At 42.8% G+C, this 16595-nt stretch overlaps 1 protein-coding gene across 3 annotated transcripts in view; it reads right to left on the bottom strand.

Annotated features, from left to right (window-relative positions):
- The window catches only part of ENC1 (ectodermal-neural cortex 1), a 70814-nt gene extending 55378 nt beyond the window's left edge, over positions 1-15436 (bottom strand). The window contains exons 1-3 of one of the 3 annotated variants that reach the window (XR_002465562.2): positions 15318-15436; positions 8968-10781; positions 5004-5552 (exon numbers count right to left, since the gene is read on the bottom strand). Coding sequence is in view for 2 of the 3 variants with exons in the window: in XM_021531797.3 (XP_021387472.1) it covers positions 9000-10769 (1770 nt within the window). In the remaining variant the exon portion in view is untranslated. Of the gene's footprint in view, positions 1-2436; positions 5553-8967; positions 10782-15129; positions 15159-15317 lie in introns of those variants that run through there. The other 2 variants (XM_021531797.3, XM_077790280.1) reach the window with 2 other exon arrangements.
- Between the last annotated feature and the right edge of the window lie 1159 nt (positions 15437-16595).

Below are 16595 nucleotides of genomic sequence, written 5' to 3'. Positions count from 1 at the left end.
TAATTATCATATTTGAATGTACAGTTTCTAATAAATAGTGAAACTTTAAAATTCAGACCATTATTAAAGACACACAGAAGACAGATGGTCTTTGCGTGCATTGTGTATGTGCATATGCTACTACTGAGTGAGTTTGTATTTGGCTTTGTGTCACACACAGATATAAAAATTTGAATAAACATATGATTTTTCTATGGTATTTATGTTTCTATAGGGTTTACATGCATACACACACCCAGATGACAGACCATTAGACAGCCTTTCACACTGCAGAGGGGAGTAAATTATGTAAGGGCCAAAAATGAGGCCATCCTGTGTAAAACTGGGGACTAATAATCCTTTATAGCAAAAGTGATTTGTCTGGTGTTTCTCTGGCATTTATCTGGCCCAGGTTATGGGCACACATATGTGTTCCCATGTGCACACTTGTGCTGTGGCTCTGATAGAATTGTGCTCTTTTTTGTTTTGGTTTTTTTTGTTTTGGTTTTGGGTTGTTTTGTTTTGTTTTGTTGTTTTGAGACCAGGAGTCACCATGAACCTCCTGCAAAGCCCATAGGGCACTGTCACCAGGAAGGGTTTTCATCTACAGTGTGGACACTCCTATTCTCTTCTCTCTGCACTTCCAAAGCTTCATGTTGTTGCATCTGAAGAAGCTGCATGACTCCACCTCTTCAGGACCTGTCTTCCCCACTTACCAAGGTCTGTGTCACTCAGAGACAGCATTCCTTCCTCCCTCCACTTTCATCAGCATTTAGATCACTGATGCTGGGTCATGCAACCACTTATCATTCCACCCAGCTACCAAGGACCTAAAGGTGATGTTACTCATTGCTCTGGCTGGGACAATGGCAATATACCAAACTGTATTTGGGTGTGTTCCCAGGCCTAGATCAGACTGCCAGTTCTGCTCAGTCATTTGAGAAGCCCCAGTGTGGTTTTGGCCCATGCAAACTTGCACTCCTCTGGAGTGCTCCTGGGTAGGGTTCAGGAGCCAGAGCACTCCAGCAGCCACTCCAAGCAGTTTGCATGCAGCCACCCTGTCTTGCCAGGACAAGAGGCTGCTCAAAGTGCTCAAGACTGTTTCCTGCCAGCTGGCCTCTATGCCAGACCATCCCCAGGCATATTCAATTTAATAGCATAAACAGGGCCCTTGAGACTTTCACAGGTCAGGGCTGATCACCCCAGGATACTTGATGAAGCCTTAGTCAATGCTAATGAGCTGATTTTTTTCTAATCATTCAAGGCATTTAGTTTCCATACTTACCATGAATAAAGCAAATGCCTTGCAGATGTCTTATACAGATTATCAGCTGTTTAGAACCTAAATGGAATTATTTTTTTACACTCTCATCATAAATATCAGAACCTCCAGTATGAGGAAACTTCCAAGCAAAGGAGTTTGAATCCATGACCAGATAAATAACTCAGTGCCTAAAATGACATCAGCTGAATCATTCTACAGCAGTTTGTTCATGCCCAGTACTGCTGTAAGCATCCCATGCCCTGATGAAATCCAAATAAAGGAAACCAACCCAGGTTACTGTCCAGCAAAGAGCTTGCAATAAGCATGGAAACTAATTTAACATTACCTTGTTCTGTGGAAAGGCTGACTTCTTCTGGTATTCTTCATATTTAAGGATTCTCTAAGTGTCCCACTCCCCCAGCCAAACTGATGGCAAAGATCTCAAACACAGTTTAACCAAGACATGCCAAGGCCAGAGAGTCACTTAATACTATGGCCCCAACTCTTTGGAGTAAAGACCACAAAGAAACCTGTGGCTTTTCACAGGGGAGCTGCAGGAGTTTTAATAGAGGTAATTTAGAAGATGTCAGAAAACTTGCTATTTTATATCTGGACAGTGTACAGCAACATTTTCAGGACAAACAGGTGCTAAGCCAATGTAGAAAATCAACAGTATTAAAACGGTATTTAAACAAACAAACAAAAAAAAACCAAACCAAAACTTAGAAAATTATGACCACCATGTACATACAAAAATATAAGTAAGATGAAAAGTTCAAAGAGTTTGACTATACATGTATACAGAACAATTTGAATGTTTTACGTGCAGCCAGGATTTTCTGACTTGAGAATAATTAGAAAGGATTCAAAATGCCTAATTCCACTTCCAGGTGGTATCAGGCACTAACTAAACTGTACTACAAGCACTAACAAACTTGCATTTCCTGTTCTTAAATGTTTTGAGGCTCTCCAAGTTTTAACTGCTGAACTTTGAGATAGAGATCATAGTAAGAGAAGCAAAAGAGAACAAAGGGAAGGAAAGTGCAGTTGAAGCAGAGGCTTAAACCAAAGCATTTAATTGCATGTTGCTGATGTGCTTCTTTTAAGAGGACATAAAAAAGGGCATTATAAAGGATTCAAAGCATTTAGTGGTAAGGAAAGAGGAGAGGAAAACACTTCAAATAAACATTCCATGGGGAGGAAATAACTGATAATTTATTGACCTTCCGTTTCACATTGTAAAAAAAAGTGAGTTTTACAAAATCTTAAGACATAGTAGCAAACAACACAGATAATTTTACTTCTTCACTTGCGGTTTTCTTTTAGCACATGAACTACATCTTCAATGGCCAGGAATGGGAACATTATTCTGTTCTAATCACTCTTTTTCAGACAGGTGTCAGACATACAGAAAAGGGGCTGCACAATTACACCAGAAGAGGAAGGCTGTCCTTTGTTACATGTTTCTACAGTAACCAGCCTGCAAAATAAGAGGAACCTTCCCATCTTACGCCAGGGTTTTTGTGTGCACTCTGCTGTGAACTGCTTCTAAGTCTAGGGTGTTTTGCAGGGCTAAAATGGTCAAGTAGTCAGCCAGGATTCCCACAACAATTCATAGAAAAAGAGCCTCATGTAGTCCCTGCAGAGCCAGAGGCCCACCCTGACTTCAGTTTCCTTTGGCCTACACACAGGAATTAATTGAGGACTTCAAAGCAGACCACAAGTTTGGAAACAGCTGCAAAAAATCCATCCCACTTTTGGAAGCTGAACATCCCACTTTTTGTAGCTGTGCTACAAAACAGATTTCATAAGCTAAATAGTCAGATGCAAGGCAGCTTCACCTCTGGACTCTGATCAGCTTGACAGAGAACACACATCTCAAAACTACATGTCCTTATTCAAACACAGGGGCCCCTGGAGACCCAGTTCTTTACTTCCTGGTATCTTATGTAAATGCTAGTGCCTGGGTAGAGGACATGCAAAACACAGGAAGTCTGATTTTATGGTTCCCTTCACTCCTGAGAGTGATCCACAAGATGAAAACGCAACAAAAATTCAAGGCTGTTTGCTTCAGCAGGGCAACCTGCACAGGTACAGGGATATAGAAAGGATCCTATTCTAATCTGTTTTCCTATTGCTAAACGTCATCTAAGGGGGGGGCAAGGGTAGAGAGGCTGTGGGTTTAAATACTTTTTTAATCTACCACTTCAAGGAATCAGTTTAATCATTGGAACTATAATTTTATCACATCTAGCTGGAACTCACCCTTTTAAAAACTGCAAATGACTGCTTATTGAATCAATGTTCTCTCAGTATTCACAGAACTCCAAATACTTTATTTCTGAAATGTAAAGAGTCTACTCCAAACAGCAAATCAAATGTAAGGCAGCGCAAGAGAAACTTCCAGTGACCAATGTAAACACTTTCAGATGACAAAACTTTCACAAATACAGCTACATCACTTTCACACCAAGAAAGGCAAGCATCACAAACGTGACTATTTTTGTTTAGCATGCACACATGCAGCTGTTTACTTATACCACAGCACACACCAACCATGTTACACCATGAATATGCCAGTTTAAGTGGGCTCCAGAAACATTTAAGAAAAAACACAATACAATACAAGCTTCATTTACAGGATCTGGCAAAGAAAGTACCTGTGAAACACAAGCTTCTGAAATTCCTAAGAAAGAGTAGCTTCATCTCTGTCCAAAGAGCAGAATAATAAGAAACAATTTTATTTAAAAATCAAAGTTTGGTTTCTCAGGACTCTCTGAGGCTTCTGAGCAACCAAGTGATTAAAGACACACCTGCATAACAAAAATAAAAAGCAGCAGAGTTTGAGGGCTTTTTTTTATTTTTAAGATAAGAGGTTTGAAATTCCTTTTCTATCCCCATAAGAATTTTTCTAGAGCACTTGGGTCTTTGACATCCAGCCACCCAGATGATCTGAAATCCAGTCAGTGCAAAATTGCTGCTCTTTCTTCTTTTTTTCTTTTTTTAAGACTTCATCATTAACCTATGTTGAGGTTTTTTGTTTCTGTTTTTATTCTTGAATCACCATTCTCCACTCCTTCAGGACAATGTGGCTATATTGTAGATAACCCTCCTCCGACCCAATAAATAAATAAATAATTTTGTACAATGACTTCATCTGGGCTTGGTATCCAGAAGCTCTTCCACAGTATTTGCGTTGCAATCAGGAAGCTGCACAAAGCGAGTGTTGCAAGAGACTTTGGCTGTTTCCAGGCTAGAAATTGAAAGGCATGACCAACAAATGAAATGTTGCAAGGACACCATCTACAAGACACACCACATGCAACCTGAGGAGCTGGTGGCCTAAGAAAGTGACCTCCATGGCTTCTTCCATTAGTACATGTGTAATTTAAAATCCTGTTTTATAATCCTTCAATTTCCGACTGGGAAGCCACTGCTCCCTCCCACCTCCAACTGTTACCAAATAGTTTTCTTTCTTTGTGCAGCAGAGCAAGTCAGCAATCACAATATGTGCAAAACATACAATTCACACAAGCCCTTGCAACATGAAGACAATTGCAGGCATTGTTTCAGCATGCAACCACTGAACAATAAATAACTATATCTACAACAAGTAACATAATAGGAAAAGGACAGACTGAATTATAAATACAGGGAAGAACAGGAACAATGAGCATTTTGGGGATGTTGTGTTTGTTCCCCACTGTTGCAAAAACATTTCACCACTGGACTGATCCTTATAAAGCAGAAGGTCACTTACTGCAAACAGGACAATGCAACACAGGGTGTAACAGATGCTGTAGGCACTGCCCACAGGCAAGCACACTCCAGTCAGCAGAGTTCAGCAGCCATGCTGCTGCATCTTCATTCACAGCAGCATCTTGCTGTTTCAGACCTGGCATTCTGCCTCTGCAGCTGGCACTGACACTTCAAATCACCACAAAGAGAGGTGACAACCATTTCGAATTTCACATAAAAACAGTGGGGTCCATGGAAATCAAGTGATGTGTGGTGCACAGTTAAGAGAAGTTCTGTCTGTTTTTTTCATGTTTGAAGGACTGATTAACATGGGCATTAATCCACAATTACTAGCACAAGGACCAGATCAGAGGTTTGTCCATTCATATTTAAACCACGTGTTGAAGCATTGAAGACAGGGGTTTCTTCTCCCATTCCTTCATGTCTAGGTTGGATAATTTACAAGGTGCAGATGTTTTTCTTCAAACCCAAGAAACGCTGGATGACTTTTCTTCATAAAAACTTCTCCAGATCTGAGGTTCCGATTCTCTTCTCCAAATAAAGGAGTAAGCTAAAAGCATGGGAAGAGGTGGAAGGAAAGGAGAGAGAAATTACTTAAAAGGTTTTGCTGCAACAATATACCATAAGGTTTTTGTTAGATGTCAATCTAAAAGCTAGGCTTAGGATAACTCAGCTGATGGGCTTCCCTGCCCACCCTGAACCTCAAGGTTGTTGTGCAATACCCAACTATTAATACATAAACAAGTCAAGAACATAATTATTTAGGGTCAGATTCTGACTTTATTATTCTAGTAACATTACTCTGCAAACCATCCTATTGACTGCAAAAAGACTGACTAATGTTTTGGTTGTAAATTCAGTCACTTGAAACCTAAATCAAAGTGGCCTGATACACTTCAAAGTGATAGACTATGTATCCTGCATACTTCCACATTTTTATGTTCCCCAAAAGTCTTAAAAGTTTGTGGACTTGTTTTAAGCATACAACCTTTTATAACTTCTCTTTCACAAAAATCCACATGAACACTCAGTGCAGAGTTTTTTCTATACCTAAACCAAAACAAACCTGGTTGGAGCAAAGCAGAAGGGAAGCTGAAGGTGTCTTGCCCCAATACCTCTGTTCACCTTAAGAAATTCTGAACTGAATTTACTAACAGAGAGAGCCATAGAATTCCCTTACTTAAAATACATCTACTCTTCATTTAAGCAGAATTCTGCTTAACTTGTTTTTAAACAGCAGTATACCATCCACCAATAAATCCATCCTAGAGTCCTTTATAAAATCAATTATTCAATGAGAAACTCAGCCTCTGGATGCTGAGATTGTGCTTGTTTTTTCACTGTGGAGCTGTATAAAAATTCCAGCTTCCAAACCATGATCAGTTCAACACAATAATTTCTGACAGCACTGCTAGAGGAATTTTAGAAGGCAAATACTACTTCATTACAATGCAAATGAGCTCTAGTGCACTGATAGATCCTTTGAACATACCACATCTCTCTCAGGCTGTGATGTCTAAGAACAACAGAGAACACTCACAGGAAACAACTCAGCCTACATAACAGTCCATAGTGTTTTTGAAAGTGTGGGCTATTTTTTTTATGTCTAAAAAAGGGTCCACTCAGTGTTGATTAGTCTTTTCTAGGCATTCTTCAGTATAGCATGACATTATTCCCATCAAAATAGACTATCAACACTCAAGTTGAAACAGTGTTTCTTGTCATGGGATGAACTTAAAAAAAAAAAAAAAAAGCTATAAATAAATTCAAAACAGAGGGGAAAAAACCCAACCCAAAACTCCCGAGTTCAAGAAATAAGACAAAGCAGACTGAAATCTTCCTAAAAGTTGTCAGATTGGGGCCACACAGCACCATGAAAGCAGAGTAATCACAAGTAATTTCCTTTTTGGCCCTCCCACCCACTGACAAAGCAGCAGGAGTCAGTAGGAAAAAAAACAACCTACTTGCTGGATGAGCACACAGCACCAGAGCGATTTCAGACTACAGCTACATTCAGTTACCCTGTGTACTAGTTAAGCCATATATCTGGTGTGTTAGTGAAGATAAAATAATGGCTTTTAACAAGATACTGCAGAGTAAAGGAAAGCTTTTTGCACCGTTATATTCGGAGAAGTCTTTTTCAAAATAAAACACTCCCTCATGCACTGTAAACTCCAGAACAATTAAGTGAGACTCAGAAGAGTAAGTCAATATTTTTCTTGGCACAGACCTGAGTCCAGGCATTCAATACTGCTGTTCTGATAACACTGAGAAATGCACAAAGTCAGTAATAACACAAATTAACTGAAGATACTGAGATATAGTTCCCAGCCAGGGAGGAAGCTGACACACAGAAATGAGGGCTTCCATTTGCTGTTGGGGAGCAATTACTGCCAGTAACCAGGACGTGGTAAGTCTCTGGGATTTGCTCTGCTTTCCACAGAAAAGTCTGGAACAATAAAATGGACAGAGGGAAGAGTGTTTTCAAGGCAAACAACCACCTGAGAGCAGAGCATCATGGCACAACACTGCCCAATTTCACAGTAGATTTCAAAGCTGAGCTCCTGCTTCAGATGGGCCCAACCTTGTATTCTTTACTCAATCAAAACTCTCAGTCAACTGAAAGACAACTACAGGAGTAACTGTCTGCCCTATCCACACTGCTTCAAAGACTTTTGGGGTTGCATTTACTGCAAGAGTCAGATAAATGTCTACTGCTGAAAAAAACACCAAAAACCTCCCCAATGATCTGTCCCAAACAGAAGAACCTAGAGAAGTCTTTACACACAAGTTCTTCTTCCTATATGTTGGAGACAGTCTGAACTTTCACATTACCCAGAGACACATGTATAGCTTGTTTAATTATTGCAACTCTATTTACTTGCCTTTATCTTATAAGCGGCCTGTATTCATGCGTACAATATACACTGCTCAAATCCAAAAAGAAGCCACCATTCACAGGGCATTGACTACTTAGGATCAAGGACATCACTATATTTATTTGGCTGGCAGTAACTGATTTTGTATTAAAGCCACAAGGAGGAAATGGTGAATAAAAGCAACACAACACAAATAGAGGTCTGCCAGGTTTGTTGCAAAATACCTAGATTAAGAGCAAAAATCTTCTCCCCTACTCCCAAAAGTAAGAAATGCACAACAACCCATCAAGCAAGACCAAATTCAGACTTGCCTGTGAGAAGATACAATGCTGAAGTTGCATCTGGTAAGAACCTGGCCCATTATGTATAATTAAATAGTTTTGGAACAGTGTGTGCTATAGACTAGTAATTATTTCAGGCTGCAATATTAATTGCTTATCTTCCTGACACTATACCTAGTTCTTCATATATAAGCATAAGTAATTTGAAAAGTTACAATGGAGAAAATGTAACATTAGTCCATGAAGATGCAAACATGCTGTCTATCTGAGATTGAAAATTAGGCCTGAACTCCTTGTAAAGCATCTACCATAAGATAGCAGCCTTCTCTAAAGACTGTCTGCATGAAAACTCAAGTGAATTCACTATCAGGCTTCAGATCAGAATGAACTGTATCTTTTTCAGGTAGTGCTACAGGATGCAGAGTGACCTAGTCTCCATCATCAGACAAATGGCAGTGGAACCTTTGTTTAGCAAGCATTTGATACTTAAGAGCCAGAGTAAATTTTCAAAAGATTACCTGCATTTCCACACAAGTTGAAAATGTTATTTTTGCTCAATCCTTTACATCTAAATCATATAGGAAAAAGCCTTGTAAAGGCAGGTGCACGATATGTGGTAGACTACTTGCAGGATCTGGTGCTGTCACAGACGTAGTGCCTGGCTTACAACAGCCCCTGAAAGTATGTGTCTCAGGTGATCCAGATGTAAAATTGCATCAAATATACTAACCCCTCCACAGAGCTGCTGCTGAAAAGTTTTTTGAAAAGCATTATTACACTGAAATTCAAAGGTGTTATTTCTTACCTGATAACTTGTAATTGCCAACATATACACAATTAGGAAGGGAGGTGCTTCCATGTGCTGACAAATGCCGTGGGAATTAATGAATAGGGCACAGTTGTTATGCTGTTCCATACATCTAACGTGGGATCGTAGCAGTCCAATGTTTTGCACCTCTGAATGCCAAAGTAGCCTCCAACCACATACAATTTGTTTCCAGATGCCACTGCATGGCAGCTCATTCGCTTTGCTGTCACATCTCCCACCTTAGTCCACTGGTATGCCTCACTGTTGAATTTATAAGCAGAGCATGCAGAGAATTCAGTATCTCCACCCATAATAAAAATCTGGTTCCCCAGAACAGCTGCAGCCGTGTAGCGCCAGGGCTGGGGGCAGGTGGCTGGTACAGTCCATCTGTTTTCACACTGATCATAGCACTGGACTTTGGGCAGCTTGTCATGGCTAACGCTGGTACCACCGAAAGCAAACAGCTTCAGCTTCGCACTGACTACAGCTGCATTGCTTACTCCCTCCCTCAGTGGGGCAACCATGGTCCATTTGTTGGTCACGGGGTCATACTGTTCTACTTGCTTTAGGGATACTGAAGGGGAAGCTGGAAGGCAACCAGTTGCTGCAGTGTGCCCTCCTACTACATACAAACAGTGCTTAAGTTCAGCAGAGCCATGGCCAAACCTAGCTACCAGCATGGGAGCAGCCTTTGACCACTCCTCATGAAGGGTGTCATACACCCAAACATCTTTGGACACCCCATTTTCTGATCCTCGCCCCCCAGTGATATACACTTTGCAGCCTATGGCACAAGCACTGAATTCTTTCCGTGGGCTTGGAATGTCAGCTTTTGGAATGATCTCCTTTGCCTTTTGGTCTACCAAATACAGCTTGTCACACATAAAGGTTTGGCCACCCAAAAGAAAAAGTGAATGGCCAGTTTTTCGGGGTCTAGCACACAAACTGGTGACCACTCCATCATTCTGTAAGATCTTCAACTTGCATCTTATTGATTCTTCTACAATCTCCTTGCTTTTCCTCTGCTTGGTGATAAGTTCTTCCATGGCCACATTCTCCATAAGGTATATGGCTGGCAGGAGGGCCAGTCTCACTGTCTGCAGTAGCTCTGGCAGGTAACAGTGACGCTTACTCAGGTCATAGTTGACCCAGTTGATAGCCGATTCATATACCAGCCTCTCATCTTCCGTTTCTAATTCTTCACTGGAAAGGAGTTGCACTACCATGTCTTTTGGCAGCTGGAGGAAGTCTTCGCTTTTACTGATACTCTGGAAGTTGCTAAGGCACATCCTCCAAGAGAGCTCATACAGCTTGGTACACTGATGAGCATCTGACAGCAGCAGCATACCAAGACAGTTGGTGGGATGAAGGTTTTTCTCTAGAAACTCTGCACAAGCATCCCTAATGTCCTGAAACTCCAGCATGTCACCAGCCTCCAGCAGTGACTCTGCATTTTCCTCATTGATGATAACTCTGGAGGAATATGCATAGTCCAGAAGAAGCTCCAGAACTTCTGGGTGAATAGAATTGTGAAAGTTGACTTCACTGTCCTGGCTCTCTTTCAGTCCTCCACTGAACATTGCTTCAAAATAGCGGCTACAAGCAGCTAGAACTGCTCTGTGGCAGGGGAACGACCTGTTTCCAGCGTGGAGAAGTACATCTGTAAAGAGACGCTGCTGACGCAGGAGGTTTAGGTGAGTAAGGACACTATCAGCATAGGATGACTTGTGGAACAAGTATATGTTTATGGAGCCAGTACTGGCCCTAGACTTGCGATTTTCATGCATGCTGACCGACATTTTCTTTCAAACCTATAAGCAAAGAAAAAATTTAAAATAAATAAAAGTCAAAATCATTATTAGTTTTACATATCAAGAAGTGTGTCTATTATTCACTATAGGATGGGAGAGAAAAAGCCTTAATTTACAGCTGAGTGGACAGAGAATTACATCTCCCTTTGGTATGCATTTATTTTTTTGTAAGCTGAGATTCATAAATGACATAGTCTAAATTTGTTGCCCAAGAGCAGGTTTATCTTGGGAAACCTGATCTCCAACTTTCATAGCAATACAGCAAGCAAGTAAGTTGGAGAAAGAAAATGAACCACGACCAATTTTCTCACCCTTCCCCAACCTAGACCAGCTGATTCATTACATACATACACATGCACATGCTTGAAACATTCTCCTGTACTGAATCATAGCAGGAAGAGCTACTAGACAGAATACCTAAGGAATGTCAAAAGCTGCACAGAGAACAAAAACCTACTAATCCAACTAGGAAGCTTCCCTTTGGTATAGTGATTCCATATGCAACAACACAAAATTAAAAAAAAAACCAACAACCTAACTTTAAAATAAAACTCAGGTATTATACATTTAGACTTGTGTAACTGTAAAAAAGCCATGATTAGTAAATTCTACAGATGCCATCCTTATTCCACAGAATTCGGTGTCTGCTTATTATAGTGACACAGCATATACATAGGCAGGGTCAGCAGAAGCACATGTTTTGACCACCACCTGAAGTGACCGAGACACTGCCTCTGAAGGCATCTGGAGAGTCGGGTCCTCAGAGCTTAAGCCATTGTTCATTCTGAACTTCTGAGGAGGCATAAAACTATCCTATCCTATCCTATCCTGCCCTATTCCTAATAAACAAAACCCTACTCAGATTCTATTTAGAGGTGAATGTTACTGTTACCTGCCATGACATGCAGGTCTCTGTATAATTACAGCAAGTTTCCAGATTTACCTAAGAGTCAAGTCAGAATAGTATGAAGTATAGGGTAAGGGAGGTATATTGCCAGTGATACAAAGCTAATGGCCAAAAAGCCACAGTGCAAATAGTAGCAGATGAAACAAAGACCTCAGTGCAAGCTGTGGCTGTGACTGGTACTGTGATAATCTCACTTCTCTCTCTTCAAACTGCAGAGAACACTCAGCGAAAGTCAAGAACCAAACTTGACTAATTACTATGCTATTTTCATATCCAGTGTACCTTTTACTGCACTTTCCAATAAAGAACTGGCTAAAAGGTCTACCTGGAAAGCATGCAGTGTCCTAAGCCAGAGCACCTGGGGCCACTTGTGAAGGTTTTTAATGTGGATATACTTTGCTCTCACACAAACATTTCTGTATATTTGAGCATCTTTAAGCAGTACTGAATTGTAGAATTTCATTTCCACATTTCATGCTTCAAGATAATACAAGAGCTTTACAACTTCAAAACCAGCATTTTTAATAGATGTATTTTTCTCTATTCATATGACTAGAAACATTGAGAAAATCAAAACCACACATTTAATTTGGACAGCAGACTCCATTTCAGAACAAGCAATCTGTGTATATGGAACATGCAACACCTGCAGTCTAACTGCAGCACAGCCAGTACCATGCTCCTCACTATCTGTGCTAATGTAATTGATTAACCATATTGAACAACAGCAAGTCTGTGTTACACCTGTCCCTTCAGTTACAGCAAAAAAAGCCCTTAAACCCTACTTAAAGAATAGAGAGACACCTTACTGTAAAACTACCATAGCCCACTTCCTTTAATATGAAACACAATTTGCCCTATGAAATTTAACTGGGATTGAAAATAGCAAGCAACACTGCCCAATCCATGGTGCACAATCCAAAGTCCTGCAAAACAGAGAGGAGTCCCACACATCAGAGCTACAGGCAGAGTATCTGTCTCACCTTACCATTTTCTAAGCAAAAGCTTAGAAAGGGATCATACCAGTGCTCCCTAGACCAATGCACTAAGCACAGAACAACTTAAGGCAGCTGGTATGTCTTCAAAATACAAACTCTTACAAGAAAAATTAAATACCTTTACTGAAGTTGTTTTGTCTGGCAAAAAAATGCCCAGATGGCATTTGAGGATCTTGAGCACTAATCTTAGGATAAAATAACTCACTTAACCTATAGCCAAAAATAAGACACTGACCATTTACAGGTTGAAATCCCCTGGAACTGAAGGATTACAGAAAGGTCATGGACTGAAATACTAGCATACAAGCAGTCTGGTGACACAAACAAGAAGCTGAACACGTTACTGTCAAATTTTTCAAACTTTTCCAGGCACTTCACTGTCTTAAATGCTGTTATGATGTAAGGCGCAGCAGCCATTGTATCTCTACAGTCATGTTTTCCTCACACTGAGGACTTACTCTTTCAAGGTTCCTCACCAGGGAGCAGGATGGGAGCTGAAAACCCATCAGGGACAACAGAATAACCAGTATCTGAGTATGCTCACTGCCCCTCACACTCCATTCCAGTCAACTGAATGTGAGTGTAGACATCACAGTCTAGGCATGTCAGGATCTCTATGAAAACACACGTTCTCTTCTTAGCCCCCACATACTGCAGGAATTCAGAGTTTACTGAAAACTTTATTTCATCATGCACACAGGGTTCAGGTATAGGGCAAGTAAAGTTCACATCAGAGGCTGCAGATACAGGGACTTAGATCTTTCACCAGGCTCCGTACTCCCATGAACGCTTGTTCAGCACCATTCAGAATGAGCCCATAACCACAACAAAATAGAGGCAAACATAAAAAACCACCCTGCAGTCATGCATACAGTGGAGGCTAGTGAACTACAGACCACATGCAGAGGGGAGGAACAGATCCTGTCTGTTACCCAAAGCCCACCCACAGCCAGGGTAACAAATACCACTGTAAAAGAAAAAAGTAAAAAATGTGTAGAAAAACCCCTCCCAAACAGTTACTGAATAAGGCACTCAGCATTTCACCCTACTAAAACAGAAGACTTAATGTCTTGGTGAGAAGTAGATTTCACATATGCTGGTCTTGAACTGTGCCTGTAAATTGCCTTTATCATCACAATGTCATCTATTGAGAGGAATTCAAAATATGCCAATTCACATTTAAGATAAGCTAACACATTTCCCCAAACAGAACAAAGATACATATGTATACACATCTTTTTCCTCCAGTGTGGTGCTGAGATGAGTTTGCACGTGGACTAGCTAAACACCCTTAGAAGCAAGCATCATTACTCACTATCAGGCAGTGTTTCTGTAAATTGCCTGAGTCTCTGTAAATTAGGTCAATCCAGAATCTTGGAAGAATACTAAAATGCAAAAATGACATCTCTAATTTCTCCGTTTGGTGTTGGAAATTATGCAAGCCCCAAACACATAGCAGAGGTAATTTACTGTCAGTGATCAAGTGTTCATCTTGAATAATATTAGTCAATTCCCTTTAGGCATTTATTTCCTTAGAAATAGTATTTGTATGTAAAAGACAAGAAGTGGTCAGTAAATTACAGATATAGATTTTATCTAGGAACAGAGGTTGAACCAAGACTTTGATTTATAATTACACTTCAACAGGCTACTTGTCACAGCAGCCCAGTAGTAAACACTACTTTAAGACTAAACAACAGGCTCCTTGTCCTAGTTAACAGTTCTATAGCATGCAGGTCTCAGCCTAAATCAGATGAAAAAATAAGTATTTTCAAATTACTGATGCACGCTCATATTAATACGACAATAGTGGTTGTGTTTTTCTTTAGAATCAGTCAAACAGCTGAAAAAGAAGAAATCTGCTAATCATCCCATTGCTTTCAATTGCTAAACCTGTACCGATGTGTGAGGCACTGTGTGCCTCAATGTGGCAGAGGCAAACCGTGACGCTGCCTAAAGTCTTCAAACTCTGTGGCTGCCTAGGACCTGCAGCGAGACAGAAAGCAGAACACGCTGCTAGGAATGCGCTACAGCTCACCACATGCAAACAAAGAAACGCAACTCTAAATCCCCCTCAATTCGCCCCATCAAAACGCCTAAATAACTCCGTTTCTGAGAAGAAAATTAGAGCTTCTTCCCAGACTGATACAAAAACCAGTGCGAGAAGCTAAAATGCATTTAGTTTGCTTTATAAAACAATAACCACGTGCAAAAGTTTCTGTACCGGCGCAGGGAGAGCAGCGCCGCGGCCAGCTCGGGGAGCAGCGAGGCGCTCACTCATTCTCTGCCCTGCCTCACGCCCGCTGAGGGATGCTCCGGACCGCCCGAGGCTCCAAGCAGCAAGCTGAAGCCCAACGGGGAGGCTAGCAGCCTCCCTAGCAAGAGTCCACGCTTTCCAAGGGCAGCCGAGTACAGGAGATAGCGAACTACCGCGAATGCCTACCCCGCCGTGCCCCGCTGGTACCCGGCGTTCCCGACAGGGCGGAGGAAGGCCGGCCTCCGCCTGTGCCGGGGACCAGCAAGGCAGCCGGGCTCCAGCCGGAGAAGCACCGCCGCCAGCTCTGCCCCGCCGCTGCCCTCCCGCCTCCCCTCCGTGCCGGGCACGGCACCGGGCCGGCGGCACCGACTTACAGCAGCAGCGCGGAGGTCCCCGGGCGCAGCGCCGCGCATGGAGCTGGGCTGGGCTGCGCCGGTCCGGCGGGGCCGGGAGACGCGGCGGGCGAGCAGCAGCGCCGGGCGAGCAGCAGCGCCGGGCGGAGCTGGGGCCGCTGGGGGAGGCGGGTCGCGGGAGGAGGGCGGGAGGTAGGGAAGAGGGACGGGAGAAAGGGAAAGAGCGGCAGCTGCTTACTGCTGGCACGCCGACCACAAACTCTGCCCCGGCGGCGGAGCGGAGAAGGGGTATATGGGCTGGGGGAGGCGGGGGGAGGCTTTATGCGAAGCCTATGAATGACAGGCAGGGGAGGGACGGCAGGACGAGGGCGGCGCGCTTGCAGTTGCTGTCCCGGCGGACGGCAGGGAAGGTGTAGCGGGCTTCTCGTATCGCCCTGGACGGGGGTTTCAGGATGGCCTCTGCTTCCTGCGTTGCCTATCCTGCCCCGCGCCCGACCGGGACGGCGCGGGGGTCCCGCGGGGCCAGGCGGAGCAGCCGCTCGCTGTACGAGCTCCGAGTGAGCAAAAGGTGCGCCCCGCCGCGCAGACACCGCAATAGCTGCGCGGACGGGACGGGTGCCGCTCCCGGCGAAGACCGGGCAAGGCAGGCGGTGGGGAACTTCTCCTCGGCGCCCTGGGACCGGCTGGGAGGGCGCGGAGGAGCCCGGGCATCGCCGGCTCCGAGCCCGCCGCCGGGCGCTGCTCCTGCCGCGGCCGGGCGGCCACGGCGCCCTCGGCCGCCTTCGCGGAGCTGGCGTTTCAGAGCTGCCCAGTGGAGTGCTCCCGCAGCACAAAGGGAGCCTGGCTTCAATTATTTCCCAATTAACAAAGTATGTGAAAAACGCATTTTGTGCAAAAGGCCAATTTCAACAATAAACATTTTCTAGACATGTCAGCAATGTTTACAGAAGGGTATTGTGTGGCTCTGTACAGGAAAAACATAAGGTACCTGCTAAACATTGCACATATTGCTAGTTTACTATTTGCTAATATCACTTATTAGTACCACAATTGTATAAGTCTAAAGAGGCTTTAAGGAAGATAAGAACAATTGCACCAGCAGGAGGCTTCTTCTTTTGACTATAATAGTTTGGAGAATTCACTTATACTTCATAATGAAATGTCACCCAAACTCCTCCTGTTGAAAAAAAGAATGCCCTGCAAGCAATTTGCTAACATGCAGAGCGTTATTTATATTTGTGTTGCTGGACTCCGGAGTCTGCAGATTAGCACACACTTAATGTACAGCAGGACACATCT

The sequence above is a fragment of the Lonchura striata genome, chromosome Z (genome assembly GCF_046129695.1).
Source record: "Lonchura striata isolate bLonStr1 chromosome Z, bLonStr1.mat, whole genome shotgun sequence".
In the NCBI taxonomy this organism is placed as follows: Eukaryota; Metazoa; Chordata; class Aves; order Passeriformes; family Estrildidae; genus Lonchura; species Lonchura striata.
The sequence above is the reverse complement of the archived record's forward strand: the minus strand, read 5'-3'. Positions and strand labels throughout refer to the sequence as shown.